At 44.9% G+C, this 18,565-nt stretch overlaps 8 protein-coding genes and 1 non-coding gene across 9 annotated transcripts; 4 read left to right on the top strand and 5 right to left on the bottom strand.

The window, feature by feature from the left end:
• Positions 1-107: 107 nt before the first annotated feature.
• L203_104030 (uncharacterized protein) lies at positions 108-1,426 on the top strand (the record flags this gene model as incomplete). Its single annotated transcript, XM_066213419.1, has 5 exons — positions 108-279; positions 328-614; positions 665-829; positions 887-1,253; positions 1,308-1,426. 5 exons carry the CDS (start codon positions 108-110, stop codon positions 1,424-1,426), a joined length of 1,110 nt encoding a protein of 369 aa, XP_066069516.1.
• A 405-nt stretch (positions 1,427-1,831) lies between these two features.
• Positions 1,832-4,535, bottom strand: L203_104029 (uncharacterized protein; the record flags this gene model as incomplete). Its single annotated transcript, XM_066213418.1, has 7 exons — positions 1,832-2,005; positions 2,064-2,586; positions 2,641-2,721; positions 2,780-2,931; positions 2,989-3,643; positions 3,697-4,318; positions 4,367-4,535. The coding sequence occupies 7 exons, from the start codon at positions 4,533-4,535 to the stop codon at positions 1,832-1,834; spliced, it is 2,376 nt and encodes a 791-aa protein (XP_066069515.1).
• A 250-nt stretch (positions 4,536-4,785) lies between these two features.
• Positions 4,786-7,039, bottom strand: L203_104028 (dihydroxy-acid dehydratase; the record flags this gene model as incomplete). Its single annotated transcript, XM_066213417.1, has 8 exons — positions 4,786-5,576; positions 5,637-6,018; positions 6,068-6,089; positions 6,141-6,261; positions 6,314-6,335; positions 6,381-6,435; positions 6,479-6,809; positions 6,856-7,039. The coding sequence occupies 8 exons, from the start codon at positions 7,037-7,039 to the stop codon at positions 4,786-4,788; spliced, it is 1,908 nt and encodes a 635-aa protein (XP_066069514.1).
• A 569-nt stretch (positions 7,040-7,608) lies between these two features.
• Positions 7,609-9,461, bottom strand: L203_104027 (uncharacterized protein; the record flags this gene model as incomplete). The annotated part of the gene is made up of 10 exons (XM_066213416.1): positions 7,609-7,657; positions 7,706-7,933; positions 7,987-8,382; positions 8,428-8,653; positions 8,706-8,774; positions 8,820-8,849; positions 8,900-8,966; positions 9,014-9,093; positions 9,143-9,188; positions 9,237-9,461. 10 exons carry the CDS (start codon positions 9,459-9,461, stop codon positions 7,609-7,611), a joined length of 1,416 nt encoding a protein of 471 aa, XP_066069513.1.
• A 1,099-nt stretch (positions 9,462-10,560) lies between these two features.
• Positions 10,561-11,640, bottom strand: L203_104026 (uncharacterized protein; the record flags this gene model as incomplete). The annotated part of the gene is made up of 1 exon (XM_066213415.1): positions 10,561-11,640. One exon carries the CDS (start codon positions 11,638-11,640, stop codon positions 10,561-10,563), a length of 1,080 nt encoding a protein of 359 aa, XP_066069512.1.
• Positions 11,641-12,018: 378 nt separating this feature from the next.
• L203_104025 (uncharacterized protein) lies at positions 12,019-12,644 on the bottom strand (the record flags this gene model as incomplete). Its single annotated transcript, XM_066213414.1, has 2 exons — positions 12,019-12,090; positions 12,141-12,644. The coding sequence occupies 2 exons, from the start codon at positions 12,642-12,644 to the stop codon at positions 12,019-12,021; spliced, it is 576 nt and encodes a 191-aa protein (XP_066069511.1).
• Positions 12,645-12,970: 326 nt separating this feature from the next.
• Positions 12,971-13,060, top strand: L203_104024. The gene has a single exon. It is a non-coding gene; the product is annotated as a tRNA-OTHER (tRNA).
• Positions 13,061-14,455: 1,395 nt separating this feature from the next.
• L203_104023 (uncharacterized protein) lies at positions 14,456-16,821 on the top strand (the record flags this gene model as incomplete). The annotated part of the gene is made up of 17 exons (XM_066213413.1): positions 14,456-14,655; positions 14,703-14,715; positions 14,765-14,810; positions 14,858-14,911; positions 14,959-15,004; positions 15,052-15,094; positions 15,146-15,173; positions 15,222-15,410; positions 15,453-15,505; positions 15,555-15,695; positions 15,744-15,800; positions 15,853-15,902; positions 15,954-16,033; positions 16,079-16,163; positions 16,217-16,274; positions 16,332-16,428; positions 16,478-16,821. The coding sequence occupies 17 exons, from the start codon at positions 14,456-14,458 to the stop codon at positions 16,819-16,821; spliced, it is 1,584 nt and encodes a 527-aa protein (XP_066069510.1).
• Positions 16,822-17,080: 259 nt separating this feature from the next.
• On the top strand, positions 17,081-17,905 carry L203_104022 (uncharacterized protein; the record flags this gene model as incomplete). The annotated part of the gene is made up of 5 exons (XM_066213412.1): positions 17,081-17,343; positions 17,422-17,540; positions 17,651-17,736; positions 17,793-17,830; positions 17,887-17,905. The coding sequence occupies 5 exons, from the start codon at positions 17,081-17,083 to the stop codon at positions 17,903-17,905; spliced, it is 525 nt and encodes a 174-aa protein (XP_066069509.1).
• Between the last annotated feature and the right edge of the window lie 660 nt (positions 17,906-18,565).

Below are 18,565 nucleotides of genomic sequence, written 5' to 3'. Positions count from 1 at the left end.
ATTTGTTTCCTCCCTGTTTTGCTTTTCCATCCTGTTCTTCTCTACAGTGCTGACATTAAAACCTCGCTCTTCTTTACCCTCAGCTCTGCCTACTCACTGTCTCAACCATGCCGGGTTTGCTGGATTCAATATTTGGAGGCGCAGACGCAAACCCTTTGGATCCAAATGCAGAAAAGCCGTCCCCTGCCGTCAAATCCAACACCAGGAGTGTGACGTCGATTGTCACTGCAAGTAACGGGACGAACACAATCAGTCAGCAGAAAGCAACTCCTGTGGTTGGTGAGTAAAAGGCTTGGAGCGCAGCATGGATTGCTGATGGCAATGCAGGTATATCAACTACAACCTCTGCTACAACTTCTCGTTCGTCAACTCTGCCTATATCGGCCGTTACAAATTCTAGTACCTCGTCTACACAATTATCGAAAACTACCACCTCCAACGGCACTTCGACCGATAGAGGCGTCACAAACACAGGATCGTCCACCACAAGCCAAGCTTCCATTACATCCGCTGTGAATACAAGTCAGACTACATCAGATGCTTCGTCGACAGCAAGTATTGCAGGTGCGAATTCCAAGGGTAGCTCCAGCAAGTCTGGTCTCAGTACGGGCGCCGTAAGTTGCTTCCATTGTTGGTGTTAAGGTCGGTTGTTGACAGATGTTAGATTGTCGGTATTGTCATTGCCTGTATTGTTGGCGTTGTGATAATTGCTTGGTTGGCTACCAGCTCTTTGAGGAGAAAGAGGAAAGCAGACCGGGCCAAGAGACGAAGTTCCGTGTTTGATTGGCCTGCCACAGGAATGCAAGAAGGACAGCAAGAGAAGTCACGGGTGAGTTTGGCTACTTACCTCGCCGTCGGCTTCCTCGGGTATTGACATGCCGTTTAGTATGAACTTCCCTCTCAGTCATTTGCCATGTCTGAACCGTATAATAACAACCGATCGGGCCCTGGTTACTCCACTAATGAAGCTATCCAAGCTGCTGGGCTTACCAGCTCAGCTGTTTCACAGATTCATATGGAAAGGCACAATCCTCTGGTCAATTATCGCAACAGCCTCCAGTCGCTCTCGTTGATTCCCCCTTTACCTCCCGGGCAAGGCCAAAATACATACTCTCAACAACCCAACCCTCACTACCAACAGAGCTTTGCTGGGGCCGGCGGAGCAGCGTCTCACATACCACAGACGACCGTTACAGGTGGTTCATGGGTCAGGGTCAAGGTTGGCTTCGTTCGATCTATGGAAGATGAGCTTGGTATGTACAACATCTACTGTCCAACATGTTATAATATGCTGATCTACCTCACAGCCATCGCCCCTGGTCAAAAACTTTACTTGCACGAGGTTTATGATGACGATTGGACACTATGCGAAGATGAACGACGCAATAGAGGAGTTGTCCCTGTGAGTTGTCTTGAGCCGCTGTAAGGCGGTGGTACGACGATAGACCGCTCCGTTATTGGACGATTTTTCAATGGAAGACGGGGAAATCGTTCTCTGGTTCGCGCCCCTGGCGGGCAGTAGTGTAAAGAAGTGCAAAGCATTTCATACACGGACTCAACATGATTTTCTCTGCTTTACTTTTCATTTCCATCTTTTCTTTGGGCAGCTTGCAAATCGCGGATGACTTTCTATAGCAGGACATTTATATTAATTTTTTTATTGTCTTACAAATCTTATCTCTTGATGTATTCTAAGATATATCAGAATTATAATACCGGTTGATTGCGCCCGTTGTACCCGTTAAATCTTAACAAAGAGCAGATGGGAAGCACACGGTGACTGGTGCATTGCTGAAGGTTTACTACAAAATGTGTTTACAACATAATTTTGCTAATCAAGATCAATCATGTCATCCTCTATACTATTTTCTGTCTGCGAGGCTATAAGAGGTACTTGATCACTGCCTTTGACATTCTTTGAGTTTTGCTTCATTTGCTTCACTCTCAGAGCTTTCTCCATTCGACAGCTTGAACTCAATTCCTTCAAGTCTGCTAAGGCGCTCCACTAGATATTCAATTTAACTGATCATCCCCTCAAAGTGAATACCATTAGATTGACTTACCCTCTTCTTTTCTTCTTCTTTATTAAATTGCTTCTTTTTCGCCGAAGGGTCATGCCCAATCCTTCTGATTGCTTCTGCCGAAAACACTCGTTTATGTATTTCAATCTCCTCATTTGATTCGGTATCTTGATATTTATCTGTCGTCTTTGACGTTTTTCTCAACGCCTCAAGATACTTCCACCCGGCAGTACTTCCTCCTATACCTTTCTCTCTCTCAAACAAAAGTTCCAGGTTCTCTTCTACCTTTTGTTGCTCTTCTTGTCTCCTACGTTTTTTAGCTCGATTCCTTCCTAACCGGGATGACACGTCCTCCAATCCAAACGAGCTCCCTCCAGTCTTAACTACGCCTCCACTAACAATGTAGGTAGCGCCGCCACCGTCTTCTGTCCATCGAGGAGCAACGCCTGTCCCTGTATTGGCAGTGGGCAAAAAACCACGTTTAGTACGAGGACCGATAGCCGAACTTCCAAGAAACCGTTGGTGCTGAGCAGGCTGAGCCGACGTCAGAGAGTATGAGGAAGTGCTATAGAGCGATGAACAAGATGTATAATTATTAGTAATAAGGTTTGATATTTACCTAGCAGTAAACTCTCCTCGTCCAGAACGGCCCCGCTTGACAGCGGCGTGTACATGATACTCACATACTTGTCCTAAACGTCTGTAAATCAAGTGTAAGTTTGATTCTTTGCTTTTTGTTCAGGCAATGCATAACCCACAGGTCAACCCAAGACCAACATCTGTTTCCATCTCTCTGTATTGCCGAACACCGCCCGAGATCACTGGCATGACCTATGTGGATGATTGAGTCGTCTGAAATTGGATTGATGCCCAAGGGAGATGTCATAGGATGCGGTTTCGTAATTCCTCCCTATACGAAATACCGTCATCATGGAAAGACTAAAGGATGAAGATTAACAGCACAAACCTTGAGATTGCGCCATATTCTTGGGTTCATTATTGCAATCACGCTACCTTCTGCCAGATTACACCACTTTTCATAGGCGCCTCCGGAGCCTCCCCGGTATGATTTCACAACTTCGCCATCTTCATCCTCTGTACTGACCACACAATCTGCCTCAAAAAGCAAGAGCTGGAGAAGTGAATCGCCCGCTGTCATTGTCGCATTGTAATTGCGCCGAGGAAGAGCACATAGAGTCAAGTTGATGTATTTACGTGGTTCACGTTTCTTCTTCCAATCATCCTTGTCAGATTGGTTCAAATTGTCTTTGTTTTTGGTCTTTTGTTTTCTTTTGACACCTTCAACTTTAGTTCTTGAGAAATTTGTGTCAATATTTTCTTCTCTTCCCTCGCTTTCAGTGCTGGAAGCATCAGAGGTATTATCTTTACTAGCAACATTCCCCTTATCACGACTGCTTTCCGCTGTCTTCACTTTTGTTCCGCTGACCCTGATTGGACTTCTTTGGGCGACAACGGCTATCGTGACCCAGTCTTTATCGACCGGTATATCATAGGATGTTCCATCACGAGAAAGTCGGACCACGGAGTAGAGCTTGGAGGGTGGAATATAATACCGGTCTGTTAGAAAGTCTTGGACTTCATCATGAGCCAGCAAGCGCTTCCTATAATGGACCTGTGTTAGTTGTGACAGATCAAACGTCTAAAGAATGTTTACCGAAGTCTGATGCCTGAATTGGGTTCTAAAGAAAGCCACTCGCCTTCGCCTTCTAAGTCTTGACCAAATTCCTTAGGACCCAGTTCCAACTCTTCGACAAGGGTGCTATCTATATCATCTCTTTTATAATTAGGCAGTCTGTCTTCCACTTCTAAAAGCGAGCCCGGAGATTGGGACCTCTTCCTGCGTCGAGATGTTTTGAAATCATGAGCAATACTGTGACTCAATTGTCCCTGAGAAAGTCCGGCGTCTGTAACCAATGAATTTCTACGTTTGAGCGCAGCAACGCCACTGTTCATTGACGGTGGTATTTCGAGAGGGAGAGAGGACAAATTTTGTGTAACACTAGATGAAGTCTGACCCAAGTTTGGTTTAGAAGGTTCTTTTGACGCTTTTGTGACAATCTCCGAACTTTGTGAGTAAAATACACGAGACGCCGCATGCGGTGGTTCCGACCTGTGCAGTGCATGACCTTGTCGCATAGCAGCTAGCCCTAGACTCAGCTTGGAAGGCTGCGTAGTATTGAAAGAATGCAGTGGTTCATTCAACTTTTCCTTAGACTTGGATAGCGACAACTTTGGCTGCGAAGGAGCCGGAGAGAGTGGTTGGTTTTTGATCTTCTCTATGACAAGATGTGAGCGTTACAACATTACTAGCGACTCACACTCACCTTTCAGAGATGCTTTCGTAGGTGTCGCATTCACAAGGATATTTGCCTTTTCTTCTTCTTGAGCGCGATGGATCTTCTCTGCTTTAGCCAGTCTCGCCGCTCTTTTGGCCTCTAGCTGGGCAATCTCAGCATCCAAGTCAGCCGTGTCGATACATGAATCGTTATCCATTTTGAAAATTGGACTAGCCTGCAATAACAAATGCAATTACCAAAGGCACAATGCAAAATTAATTGGAATTTTCAGAAAGACGCGTCGCGTCAGGTGCTGCCCCCCTAAAAAAAATCAAATATTTATTTATTTCGTTTTTGTATACAATTTGAATCTTGATTCAATTCCATAAAAAGTATCAACCTGATATTCTATGATTAATACCAACTACGCTGCTTTAAAGGCTCTGGAAAGCTAATGTTCACCATACTCAATGGCTATGCCTCGGAATGCCCGCTGTCTGCGCCAATCTTTGGTATTTGATGGCATCTTTGATGACCATGCCTTCGCTCAGCTCACTAGCTGTCTGCCTGAAAATTTCTTGCCATGGTGTTTGGCTGGCAGGAATTTTGTAGGGGCTCATTTCCTTCTTTCGCTTCTCCACTTCCTCGTCTGAGATCAAGACATCCGCTCTACGTTTTAACAAATCTATTCTGATCCGGTCTCCATCTCTCAGATAAGCCAACATACCGCCAGTAGCTGCCTCTGGCGAGGCATTCAATATAGAGGGCGATCCGCTTGTACCGCTTTGGCGGCCATCTCCAACACAAGGCAACTCAATCCCTTTGTTTATCAGTCTTCCTGGGGGAATCATATTCACCACCTCAGCCGCACCTGGGTATCCTTGCGGACCAGCTCCGCGCATGATCAAGATTGTGCCAGCCTCAATATGAGGGGAGTGTTCTATACGGTGGTGATAATCTTCAGGTCCATCAAAAACGGCAACGGGTCCTTCAAATGCCATAGGATCTTTCTCATCAGAAAGATACTGTTGATGAAAGGCTTCAGATATTACAGAGGTTTTCATGATAGCACTGTCGAAAAGAGAGCCCTTCAAGTGCAAGAACCCTGCTTTGGACTTGAGAGGTTTGTTAAAAGGTCGAATTACTCTGTGGTCTCGAGAGAAATCTCCTTCACAATTAGCTCGAAGAGACTTGCCAGTTACTGTCAGACAGTCTGGGTGAGGTAATTGGTCATGTTTTAACAATTCAGCAATTACAGCTTTGTTGGGAGACAAGAATTTAGTTAATTACACAGAATTAACGGAAAACATGATCTCACCTGGTAGACCACCAGAACGATGAAACTCTTCGCATAACCACTCGCCGGCGGGTTGCACATTTACGAGCAGAGGTAGATGATATCCCACTCTCTCCCAATCATCCCCTGAAAGATCAACCCCGATATGTTTTGCGATTGCGATGAGATGGATAGGGGCGTTTGTTGAACCACCAAGAGCGGTGTTGACTGCAATTGCATTTTCGAAAGCGGCTTTTGTAAGTATGTCGGAAGGCTTGATGTCTTCGCGCACCATATCGACGATGCGTTTGCCAGTTACATAAGCACATGCAGTTCTCTCTCTATATGGGGCGGGTATCGTAGCACTCCCTGGGAGTGCCATGCCTAGAGCCTCTGCCATACAATTCATGGTCGTGGCGGTCCCCTGGATTTGTCTCAAAAACTGGTTCAAAAGACACGCGTTATCAACTTACAACTGTGTTGCAGTGGCCAACGCTATAGTTGCCCGTCAGTATCGATCTCATTACGATAGGCGAAGCTTGATACCTAGGTGCTGAGAGAGATACTTGTTGCACAAATTGAGCTTCATTGATTTTTCCAGCGGAAAGCTCTGCCCGGCTGTCCCACACCACCACACCAGATCCTACAAGTTTGGGTCCTCGGTAACCTACATGAGTGTCAGCAGATGCTAACTAGCTAACTTGACGGAATTGACTTGCCGTTCAACATAGGCCCAACATTCTATACATATAAGCTGATATCGAGACTGTATCTAGCGAACCTTACCATGACGAGCGCAGGTATGTTGACAGTAGCAGCAGCCATGAGTAAGGCTGGTGTGCTTATGGACTCTTCAGCTCATTTTTCGTCCCAAGCTGACCTACGTTTTATCACATCCGGTGAGAAGAACGACGCCGTCCATAGGATACCCAAACAAGACTTCTACTAACGATAGATACGACAGATTTCGGTCAAGACTTGCTGTTGGACGCTTGCCTGTTTCTTGAATGGGGTGACACGGAAACTCAAATGGCGTGCCACCAGCAGCGATGATACCGTCTCTCACTCTCTTCGCCAATTCCATATGATGACGATTGCATGGCGCCAGATCAGACCCGGTTTGCGCAATGCCGATGATGGGCCGGTTCTTGGGATGCAATTCATCCAGCGTAAGTCCGCCATTCAAGTAACGCTCAAGATACAAAGCAGACATTCCTATCTAGGATCAGTATAGCTCTCAAAAGGTCTTTTTTCGACGCACCTGGGTCCTCGGGATCATTGAACCATTTTTTGGAGCGGAATGGTACAGCTGGCTCGATACCTTCGTAAGGCGTAGCATCGGCAGGAGCTGTGAATGATCTTTCGGTTCGTGGTACAGTCTCGTCGACCGTCAATCCCTCGGCTCGACCACAAGTGCAACCTTCACAAGCACCGTTTCTAGACATGGCTGGGTATTTAAAATGATCTCTTCAACTCAGTCGTCTTTATATAAAGATGGGATTCACCTTTAGAAGCCTTTTGCGATCAATTTAATCGGTCATGAGGGCTTATCTAGAAAAGGGTTCGGCCCGGAATTACCGAGGCTGGCTGGGCAATCGGTCCATTTCTATGACAGGTCTTTACTTGTCGGCTTTTTACCGCTATCAATGGTCGTTATCTATTTCTTATCTAATCAAAAGATATAGAGTGACGTAAAACGTCATTCAAGAGGCGTATAGATAAGTTTCAGGCGTGAGTGCGCAAAGCAATCCATCTTCAGTGATACTTATCTGGCTTGTATATACAAGATGAGAACGGTTGACAGAGTCTACATCGTCACGCTCTGCTCTTCGTCCAACTAGAGCCGTATAATCTCGCAAAAGACGGGAAGCTTGTGGAGGTATGTACCTGCACGATGGTAGAATAGATGGATTGAAGCGTAACAAGGCCTGGCACATTCGCCGTCTTTCTTCCGCTCTAAATGGTGCATTCCCAAAACTGTACATGTAATCAAGACAAATAATGTTATAGTGGTCTACAATGCATTGGAGGTGCAGGTGAATGGCTGTCTCACAGTTCCCGAGCTATGCCAATATTAGCATTTGTCATGGAGAGACAAGAAGCGGCCCTACTAGTCAATAATGATAGCATCAATACTGGTATACAAGCCAGGTCCCAGCATGAAACAACCAAGACCAAAGATGAGGATGTTGAATAATGTTGATGCAATCATACGTTTGCTGGCAAAAAGCTGACCTTGGTTGAGGCGATAATATGCCACGGGCCAATAGCCAAATCCTACAAAAGAATCAAAGGCAGAGCTCATGATGGACAAGAAATCTCCCATTGAAGGGATGACACTGTAACAAAGTGGTCAGTATATTTTTCCGTTTGGAGGATTGAATCTACTCACTTTCCGAGGATGAATGCTAGGCCCCAGATGAAGACATCAATGGCAATCCATGTGCCCCATCCGATAAAACTGTGAGAGTACACATGTCTACTTTTCCCCAAGATTCGGTGAAAGATGAATTTTCCAGCTACATTGGCGTATATGGAACCAATAATGACGGTGGGCACGAGGACAAAGGCAAAAGCAGACTTTCTGGCCCAAGGTTCCGATAAAGATCCAATGATGGGCGCCGTGGCGTATTGACCAACAAAGTAATAGCCAACAGCAGCGGTTACTGTGAACAAAATAAGCTCCATGATGACCAAGGCTGTAAGAGCCTTGGGAAAGTCTTGTGGCCTTTTCATCTCAGCAATAAAAGAGGGATAGAGGATCTGACCAATCCAGAGGAAAGTGATGCTGCCATTTGTGAGCACAAGTATTGACACTAGAGAAACAGCTTACTTTAGTACAGCATTCAGACCATTGACAAAGCCTGGCCCGCCATTGGGCAAACCAATGGAAGTCGTGACGGGGCCTAATTCGGGATAGGACCCTCCATAACCAAACCCAGGCGCATCTTCGATCCCTGCATATATCAATGACAAGAGAATTGCGATAAACATTGCAATTGCAGAAATAATAGAAAGAAGAGAAACGTGGTTTAGAGTTCGTGGAATGGTAGTAATAACTGCAATAGATCAATGACTTTGCGAATATCTAAACTAGGAACTGGAACTTACTTCCAATGATGGCAGTCACAGCTTGAAAAACGACCGTACAAGCTCCACCGTCGCTCAGAGTGTTCAAGACTTGGGTACCAGCGTCAGCGACAATTGAAACTCGTGAATTCTTACTCTTTGCGCCAGTGAAAACATGAAAGCCCACTAAAAGCAAAAGTCAGAAAACGATCCACATGTTCACATCTGAAACCCACCAAGAAAGATGTTATTTAACAAGAGAATTATACCCGTAAATTCAAAAGCAATCCTAGGAATGGACGGCTACACCCTTTTAATCAGCCTGGTATCACTCACAACCGTCAACTCACAAAGAGAATGGCAGCAATATCACAAATATCCCGTGCCTCTGGGTGCTTCATACAAAACTGCCAGAGGACATAACTCGTGTCTGCTCTACAGATCAGCGTACTAAAACACAAACATGCACGTAGACTTGCACCAGGTAATCAGACCCAGACCAAAGGTTATGAAGGCACCGCAAATCTAACCAGTCAGCAATCTCGCCTTCACATCCAAATCGACGACACTCACCCATCCGAGCACACTCCAACTCCAGGCAAGAGCGAGAATTGCAAGACAGACATACTCGCCAAACAAGAGAATCGCCGCCTTTTGCCAACTCAGCGTTCGGTACTTGATATCGTGGCTCTCTTCCTCTTGAGCGAGAGCGCTGAATGTGTCGACTGTCGTTCCTTCCTCGGTCTGAGATGCTATCTTTTTCTTCATCTCATCTTCCAAGGACAGATGATCTGGCATCTCGAATATGCGTCGCTTCGGTTTTACTATGCGTGAAGCAAAAACCTCTTGCAAGCTGCCAAATATGCCAATATCACAAACCGCAAGCACAGAATGACGTTCTACAACCTCAGCTCCACCGTTTTCTTTTGTACTTTTGCGGAAAACGCAAAGAGATGCACATAAATGCAAAAAAAAAACAACCCAGCCTTGCGTGACCCTGACCACAGAAGACAACCTTGCATATCATATTATTCCAGATAATCGTCCAGAAATCATAAAAGGGCCAGTTGATTCGTCGCTTGGATGGCGTGCTGGGTGCTGGAGTAGCTTGGCGACTGGCAAAATAGCAACAAAAGCGTTTACCGATACACTCCGCTGCAGTAAGGGTTTTTCGTCACAGGATTCAGGAAAGAATTGAAAAGCATGGAATAATTATGCGTCATCTGCGGAACACCCTTGGTGTTAAGCGTCAAGCCTACGTCGTATCAGACCAACCTACCTGAGATGCCATCCTAGGTTTTGACTTGCTGTCCGTCACTGTCTCGGTAACGCTGACGGCGATAGTTGGATTATTATTTTCTTTTTTTCTATTATCCAACGAGAAAAGAAGTTGTAAAAAAAAATGAATCGCAAATTGTAATGACAAAGAGGATAATCGTAATCAGGAACTATCAGGAGCCAGGAACTATCGCGCATCGTCAAAGGACCTTTTTTTAATCAAGCACGTGATTTGATTTTATCTTATCATATTGGTGGTATCATAATGAGATGTTGTAGATGGTTTTAATGTCACGAAGCGACACTGCTATGAGATGGTCAGTAATGGTCTCTGTTGGTGCTTCAAGAAGGAGTTTGAATGCTTGACTTGCGATGATTTGAATGTTAGTACTTTTAGATATTTTTGCGACAGTAGTAGATGAGAGTGGTGGAAGAGAATGGAGAGTTGCGACGCTCAGTCAATGGAAACATCACCGAGCCGACAAACACCCTTCATACCTGTCCTAATCGCATCTTGCTGTCAGCTGCCAGACTTACTGTTTGTTAGGATAAGGGCGAAGAAATCTGTACCATCAAGACCAACGCACAATGACGGGATGTACATGCATCACATCTTTGCCTAAAAAGCATAACGTGATATGTTTGGCAAGCTTCGTACACGCGCTACAGAACCGATCCCAGTCCCAGCAGTTATCGCAACCTCTTTCAGGCTTGATTTCCATTTAGCATACTCTTCTGATACTTCCTCATTCTCTTTGGTGTCGTGTTTTGATCGCAGTGTGCAGACACTGACAGAGTCGGAGCTGGAAGAATCAGAAAATCGGCTAACCAGACCTTGTCGATCCTCCAAGAGATCCTCTGTGTCTCTTTTAGGAGACATTTGATAACGAGCACCGCCTCTAGCGTTCGGAGAGTCTAGAATCCACACCTCTGGTTTTCTAGCTTTGATTGCCCATTGAGGCTTTGCAGTCCAGATCGAGGAGAAAGATGAAGTCGCTATCGTCGAGATAGATGCACTGTCGCTATCATCATACGGAAAAGGGGGCCGATTTACATGGAACGAAGCAGTACCCGGAGATCGATGTGGTCTTGCCGGCGGTGCATCAAGATAGACATCCACTGTTGAATGAACATCAGAGCGATAAGAATCAGCGCTATTCCTTCTAGACTTATTATCGTCCGGTGTTCTAGACTTGAGAATGCTATCCGGGGTCAAATTTTCTTCTCTTGGCTCTGTCTCATTCGTTTTCCTCCGAGTTACCACAAAGAAAAAGCCTTTGACCTTGTCACTCAGACGGCGTCTACATCCTTTAGCTTGCATTGCGACTCTTGGTATCTGTTTCTGTGTCCGACGTTTGTGTGAGCGAGGACTAGGGCCGAGAGGAGACCCATGGCCAACGATCACAAAAGCTTCACGGTGTGCTGCATGTGTGCGATGTGCGTTATTAGAAGGCAGATGGAGAGGGGCGGTTTTACACAGAGGCGATCTGAGAGTCGAATGGTGAATTTGTCTCGAGATGTGAGGATGTTTTGTAATGCTAGGAGGCAGCGATGGGATGATACGTAGTTGAGGGCGAAGAGATTGAGTAGTCTGCTCAGCAGGAGTACTAACAAGAGTCTGATACAGTTTGGATGGTTGCGAGGTAGTGATTGCAGTTGCGCGGGAAGCGGCTGGCAAATGTTTTGCCGGCGTAGGCATGTCCGTGGATTGGTAATCAACCATATTTAGCTCGGCACACATGGGTCATAGCACCTATACTGTTCAAGATTGTAGTAGGGCTTCAGAGACATAGACATCGTAGTGGCAAGATGATTTCGGCGATGGGCCGACGTTATATATAACACATTCGATTACATAGGAAAGAAGGCTGGCGAGACTGCCACTGCAGAATTTCCTTTGAAGACAATGGCAAGTTTTGAAACTAGAAGTTTGTCATAGTGCTTATAAACCAGGTAAGAATCCCAGAAAGAGTCTGGCCTTGCTGAAAGGAAGGTACTGTTCTGACACATAGATTGCGGCGGCCTATACGATAAGGCAGTAGCGAGGCGAGGCCGTCTACTTGTTCTGAAACACAGTTCAATAGTCTACCCAATCTGGACGCCATTTACGATCATAGTCGACTTTTCTAGGCTGGAAGGCCGCGATAAACTGCTGCATCATCAGGATTTCGTTGAAAATGCACGAGAGCAGATACTCGCCTCCATACCAGCATCTCCCAGACCTACTCCTTCAGCTCCGCCTGCTGGTCCAGCAAACATATCGCCCTCAGCAAATAACCCAGTTAAACTCCAGGATTGAAATTTTCGGATTAAAGCGCAAACCAGTGTACAACTTCCTTTTCCAGTATCATCATGCACTAGTAATGGGTGGTTTCTTTTATCCAGTAGAACCCTCAGCAAATCCTCCAGTCGCTTCTGGCCTTCAGAGGTGTAAAGATCAGACTCTTTGCTAAGATCAAAACGATAGAGCGTAAGATTTTGAGAGTGGACAAAGTCCAACGAGTCTTGTCTATAAGGATCGCTTCCCTCAAGATATACGATGCCCGCAAGGTTGAGACGTCTGAGAAAAGCAAAGTTCTTGCGGTTGGGATGACCGGAACGGTAAATACCTGGCGCAACGAGAGAAAAGTTGATGGGCGGAACGACCACTAGTTTATGATCCAAGTCTTCAGTTATGGTTGATCCAGCGATACGAGTAAGCATAGTTGCGCAATGTCGAGTAATGAGAGTTTCTATAATGATTCAATTTTGATGATTAGAGATAAATGTTCAATATTGTAAAATGTTAAACAAATGAGATGGGAAAGAGTTGATGCTGGGTTTTTATATTACAAAATCAATTGTAGTGCTTTGAAACCAATTTCCACGTAGATGTTTCCTCTGGAGATTTTATATAAATGGTTGTGCTAATCGCAGGCTACTGATTGCTAGGAAAGAAATATTATGTATTGATCTTTGTCTTTATATATCTCACAAATGATCAGTTACAAAGACATGTATATATATCTCATCCTTAGAAAACAATGATAGGGCTTGTGTTGCAGTGGTAGCATTCTAGACTTCGAGGTCGTGAACTGGAGTTTATCTAGCGGTCGCGGGTTCAAATCCCGTCGAGCCTTTGTTTTTGCTTGGGTTTGAGGAAACTCACCCTTGATTTTTTGCACTCACTGGTGATGGATATAAAACACAATGCAATGAAGCTTTGTTCAATAATTCAGGCGGTTCTAATGCATATTCTCAAGATAATCTTCAAAAGAGATTACCCCCAAAGAGTACATTATACAATGCCATAATCTTATATGGTAAGTTTTTCTTGGTACAACACTCTCTACTAGCCTTCCAGTCTTGGTCGCTTTTCATCGAGGTAAGCATTTACCACAACATCCATCTCGCTCCATGCGCTTTCTTATGGTAAACATATTCTAATTGGCGTTGACGGTTGCTTCCCACTTAATCCGACTACGTTTATTGAGAATCTATTTTTGACTCGAGCAATCACCATCTCATCCAATAGGTTCCTGCTTATTCCCAAAGAGTCCCCTTGTGTCCCAGTATCAGTTTGCCATGGAAGTGAAAACCTCTCAAGTTTGACCCATGTTGGCATGAGCGTTACACCTGAAAATCCACCGCTGCACATTACTTGCCAACGGTCTTTCATTTTATGCCAGCAGTCAAGCGGGAAAAGAAAGACAGATCAATCTCTCGGGTTGTTCTTCTTCCACCAGCCTGTACATTGTTGTTCTTCAGGCTTCCCAGTCTGGCCTGCTTCTAATGGTCACAACTTGGTGCTTCTTACAACGCATTCCCATCAGGATACCAGTCTTTTTTGTTGTCAAATCAGACAACCATACCTTGGCTTCGTATTAAGAGTCTCCGTGACCGACCCAAACATACGCTTTCTTATAAGTGCTCAACGAAAATCTGCAACCTCGAAAAGACCCATCGTACTTGAGCCAAAACTGCAACAAGTCTGTTACAGGTCAAGCAAAACCAAAAGACAACCCTCAAAGCCATCCTTGGGAACCAGCCCCACAACCAGATTGGTCATGCTATTCCGTTTCATCTCAGCAAATCTCAGCATATCAACAAACCTACCATCTTTTCAGACAAAAGCAATGACAATCAATGTAAAGAATAAATCAATTCAACATTGATTCCCTTTCCAAATATATTTGGTTCCGCTGGCCAAACCAAAGACGGTTATTTTAGTTACCGGCAATTACAACTTGTGGCTAATCTTCTTCTTTTTATTCTTTCCTCATCAAGTAATAGCAATACAACTGGTATGGTTGTCACATGATGAGTGTATACACAAGGGCTTGTGTTTCTCCGACATAATATCCTGCTGACTTGTGTAAAAAGAGTCAGCCGAAGAACAAATGGTGGTTAGGCATGCAAAAGAGTGGCACGCCTAATTACATTCCCCGATAGTTCGGCCCGAGAGAAACATTTATATACTGCTCTTATACTCTCCCTTCTATATCCTATTTGTGTAAATCCGGTCAATCCTAAACATGGCAGCCTATATCGAGCCAGAAAACTCAGAGAAACAGCGCTATGAAGCTACGCCGCCAGGTCCCTCTGTTTTGGAGGGTATCGGGGATGAAAAGTCTGCTGCTGCAGCTCAATTGGCAGCCATGAGCCCAGAAGAGTATCAAGCGATGGAGAAGAAGTTGTTGAGAAGAATGGATTTGAATTTGATCCCTTGGATGACGTGAGGGAGACTATCGCTGGTGGATGTGTTTGCTGACTTGGTTTTAGTTTGCTGTATTTGGTGCGCCTGCTCAGTGAGGAGCGAGAGTGACTGCTGACGAGTAGCCTAGTTGAGCTTCATTGATCGTGTCAACGTTGGCGCCGCAAAGCTGGTTGGTAAGGCATTCCATGGTCATTGTGTGGGACGGGGTAACAATGGTTAGGTCTCACCACTGAGCTTCACCTTACTTCTCTCCAATATTCAAATGCTTCCATGAGTACATATTTTGTAATGCTGTTGTCTGTTCAGAATTGACCGTAACAGTTTTCTTTGTACCCTATGTGGTATTTGAAGTTCCATCCAATCTATTGTACGGCTCTTTGGTTTAAAAAGAGATTGAGCTGATGGCATATCTAGGCTGAAGCGGCTGCGTCCATCCAGATGGATTCCTTTTACAATGGTTCGTACTTGGCTTAATCTCCTGGAACGAGGTCTAATGGACGTCCTTAAGGTCTGCTGGGCAATCTTTCAAACAACGAGTACGTGGTTTTGAATTAGACTGCCCACTCGGCTGATATTTCTTCTAGTGGGTCTTGTCACCAACTATGGTCAACTACTCGCATTGCGATTCTGTCTCGGTCTGTTTGAAGCTGGCCTGTTTCCGGGCCTAAACTTCTACTTGACTGGATGGTACAAGCGAGATGAGATCAACAAACGTTGTGCCTTCTTTTTCGGCGGTGCGGTCCTCGCAGGTGCTTTTGGCTCTCTACTCGGTTGTAAGTTAGTGATTTGAAGAAACTGTTGATGACTTGTGTTAGATGGATTGAGCAAGATGAAGGGTGTCGGAGGGAAACAGGGATGGTCATGGATCGTATGTTATCCTTGGTTGGACATATTAAGCTTATGAGAATATATTGTAGTTTATCATTGAGGGTCTCCTGACATTAGTCATCGCTGTGGCTAGTTTCTGGATGATTCACGATTGGCCAGACACTGCGAAATTCCTCACTCCCCTTGAAAGGGAAATGGTACTTTCCCGTCTCAAATCAGAGCAGGGCTTGGTCAGTGTTTTGTAACAACTCTATAACTCTACTGATGTACACTGACAGGGGACTGGAGAGAGCTACAACAAGAAAGCATTCAAAAGAGCTCTCTCTGACTGGAAGGTATGTATCATAATCCCGCAATGAAATTATGCTCCAAGCTAAATCTTGCCAGGTTTACTGCTTAATGTTGATGTACATAGGAGCTGCCGAGCCTCTATACAGGCGAGTCCGCTGTCTTGCAGCCTTGGCATTGAGAGCTGACCGGCGTCATAGTGGGAGTCTCTTCACTCCGTCCATCATCGCAGCCTTGGGTAAATACACCGTCAGCGAATCTCTCCTTCTCACTGTCCCACGTAAGTATCATTGTCAAGCCAGTCTGAATACTGATTATGGCATAGCCTACGTATTGATGTTTATAACAACTATGGGCACCGCCTGGCTAAGCGATAGATTGAAACTGCGAGGACCTGTTCTCATGGCATGGTAAGCACTCAGTGTATCAGCTGGGGTCAATCGTTAATTCACATCCATAACAGGTCCCTCGTAGGTGCTATAGGATATTTGCTGCTTTTGACTATTCCTCAACGATATCCGGTATGCCCTCACCATAAAAACCCTTGAAAGCTCCGTGCTAATTTGACTCAATGGTAGGGTGCTCAATACTTTGCGGTTTTCGTCGCTTCAGCAGCTGTTGGCCCTCTGATTGCGACAACGATTGCTTGGGTAGGAAACACATGGGTGGATCACTGTATGCCTCTCTTGGTACCAATGTGCTGTCGCTGACGAGCCACATTTAGACAAGAAAGCCATTTGCATGGGCCTCGTCTTCTCTTGCGGTAATTCAGGCGGTATCGTCTCTTCTCAAGCGTACCGAAACAAGGATGCGCCTCTTTTCCGGCCTGGCCATGCGACGGCGATGGCTTTCTGTCTCCTCAACTTTTCCATGGCTTTCTTTTTGCACGTGATGAATAAACGAGAAAACCGAAGGAGAGACGAGAAATACGGACCGCCTCCAGCAGCTGATGAAGTTGAAGATTATGAAAGCCCCGAATATCAGAGAAGGTATGGTCTTGAGGGTATGCCTAAGGAGGATATTCTGGAGTTGGGTGATGATCACCCAGCATTCAGATACGTCTTGTAAGATGGAAAGAGAAGAGTGAATGGAATGACTGAGCAGGATCCTTTGCATACAATCTCTGGACTGTCGGTCAAACCATACATCATCCCAAAATCTATTCGTATGCAAATCTTTTGACCACAACACTGAGACTGTCATTCATTCTGGATTTTGAACGGATACAAATAAATGTCCTCATGTCCGCCCATCGTGTCCGGTCACAACCTTTCTTGAAGAGTTTTACTTTGTTTAGGAAAACTCTCTAATCTTGACATTTTTTTAAATGGCAAAAAGTATTTACAACAATCAACATTCACCTTCAACTCCGCCAGTTCAAACTCTCTCTCCTCTGACGCCAATATCTCCATGGCCTTCGCTTCCAGAAGACCCAGCGTCGCCCACTATCCCGCCCTCAGAACAAGTCCCAAATGCGACAGATGTGTACGCCAGTATAGCTATCCTAGGGACTTATCTTCTCTTTGGACTCTATCTTTTCTGGGCTTTCTCGCCAAAGGATTCAAAATGGACAGGATGGTTGCCTGATAGGTGTGTTTCTTTTCTTACTCCTTAACACAAGAGACTCGTATCGACACCCAGTAGCATATACTGATGTATTTGGAAAAGGGAATGGGCCGTCATCGTACCGTGCTGGTTGATGATGGTCGTTCTTTTGACATACTGGACTTATGCGGCATTGATGCTGTATAATACCCCGTCTTTCAGCTCACCAGATTGCATAACTGGTAAATTGCAATGTAGAGATATTTGTTGACCTTTTTTGCAGATCCTTATTCAAATATCCCTTGCAAGTTTCAAGATACGCAGCCATATTACTGGAAGTATGCAAAGTCAGATGCAATACCAGACGCCGTAGATCTGCCAATAGATCTTGTCCAAAGAACTTTGTATCAGCCTCACAAGAGACATTTGGGGAAGGATGTAAAAGGCCAACAGAGCAAGGACTGATACAAAGTGATGAACTGTATCTTTGATAGCAGTCCAAGTCTGAAATGACGATTATTTGCCATAAAAGGTCAGTATTAGGATCCGACAGTGCTATCAAGCAGAGAGACTTACGTTGCAATTTAGCGTCTTGTTTAACGGATAGCTGCTTGCGGTGACACTGGTTATCGTGTCATGGCAAGAGATCATTCTAAAATGTCCTTACTTCATGCTACAATTGTTAGCGGATATGGTTGACAGTTGGTAGCAACGCGCCTTTCATTGCGTCCCAACAGTCTTGGCACTGCAAGAATCAATATAAATTCATTCACATGGAAGTGTGAATCTTTTTCCTAGGCTCACTCTTGGCAGGCTTTTTGGGGATTATGTAAATCGGCATTTGTGTCACCAAAATCACATTACAGAGGACCATAAACAAAGCCTGGACTACAGAAAGAGCAGCAAAGAGCGACAGCAGAGTACCAAAAGGCAAGACATGTGATTTTAGTCTGGTTACAAAAGCGGCTTTTGGGCTTTGATAAGCTGGTGTTTGAACTGGATATGCTGAAGCAAGAGTAACAGGCACTCATGTCCTGCCTGGCTAGGAGTCTGTATAGCCTTCTATGCTTGCGAAACTTTTACTACAAGAGACTCCATCTCTCGGGCCGATCAACTTTAGCCTTATAATTAAGCAATGCAATGGAATCATTGTTGAATGCGAGCGACAATACTACATTTCGACTGTTTACTTGGCCAAAACTTTTTAGATGCCCAAACCTTCTATACATTGATATTAACAAGTACCCATCAACACTGATTTATGGCT

Source organism: Cryptococcus depauperatus, chromosome 4 (genome assembly GCF_001720195.1).
Source record: "Cryptococcus depauperatus CBS 7841 chromosome 4, complete sequence".
Lineage (NCBI taxonomy): Eukaryota > Fungi > Basidiomycota > Tremellomycetes > Tremellales > Cryptococcaceae > Cryptococcus > Cryptococcus depauperatus.
Note: the sequence above shows the minus strand (reverse complement) of the source record. Positions and strands in the feature narration are given on the sequence as shown.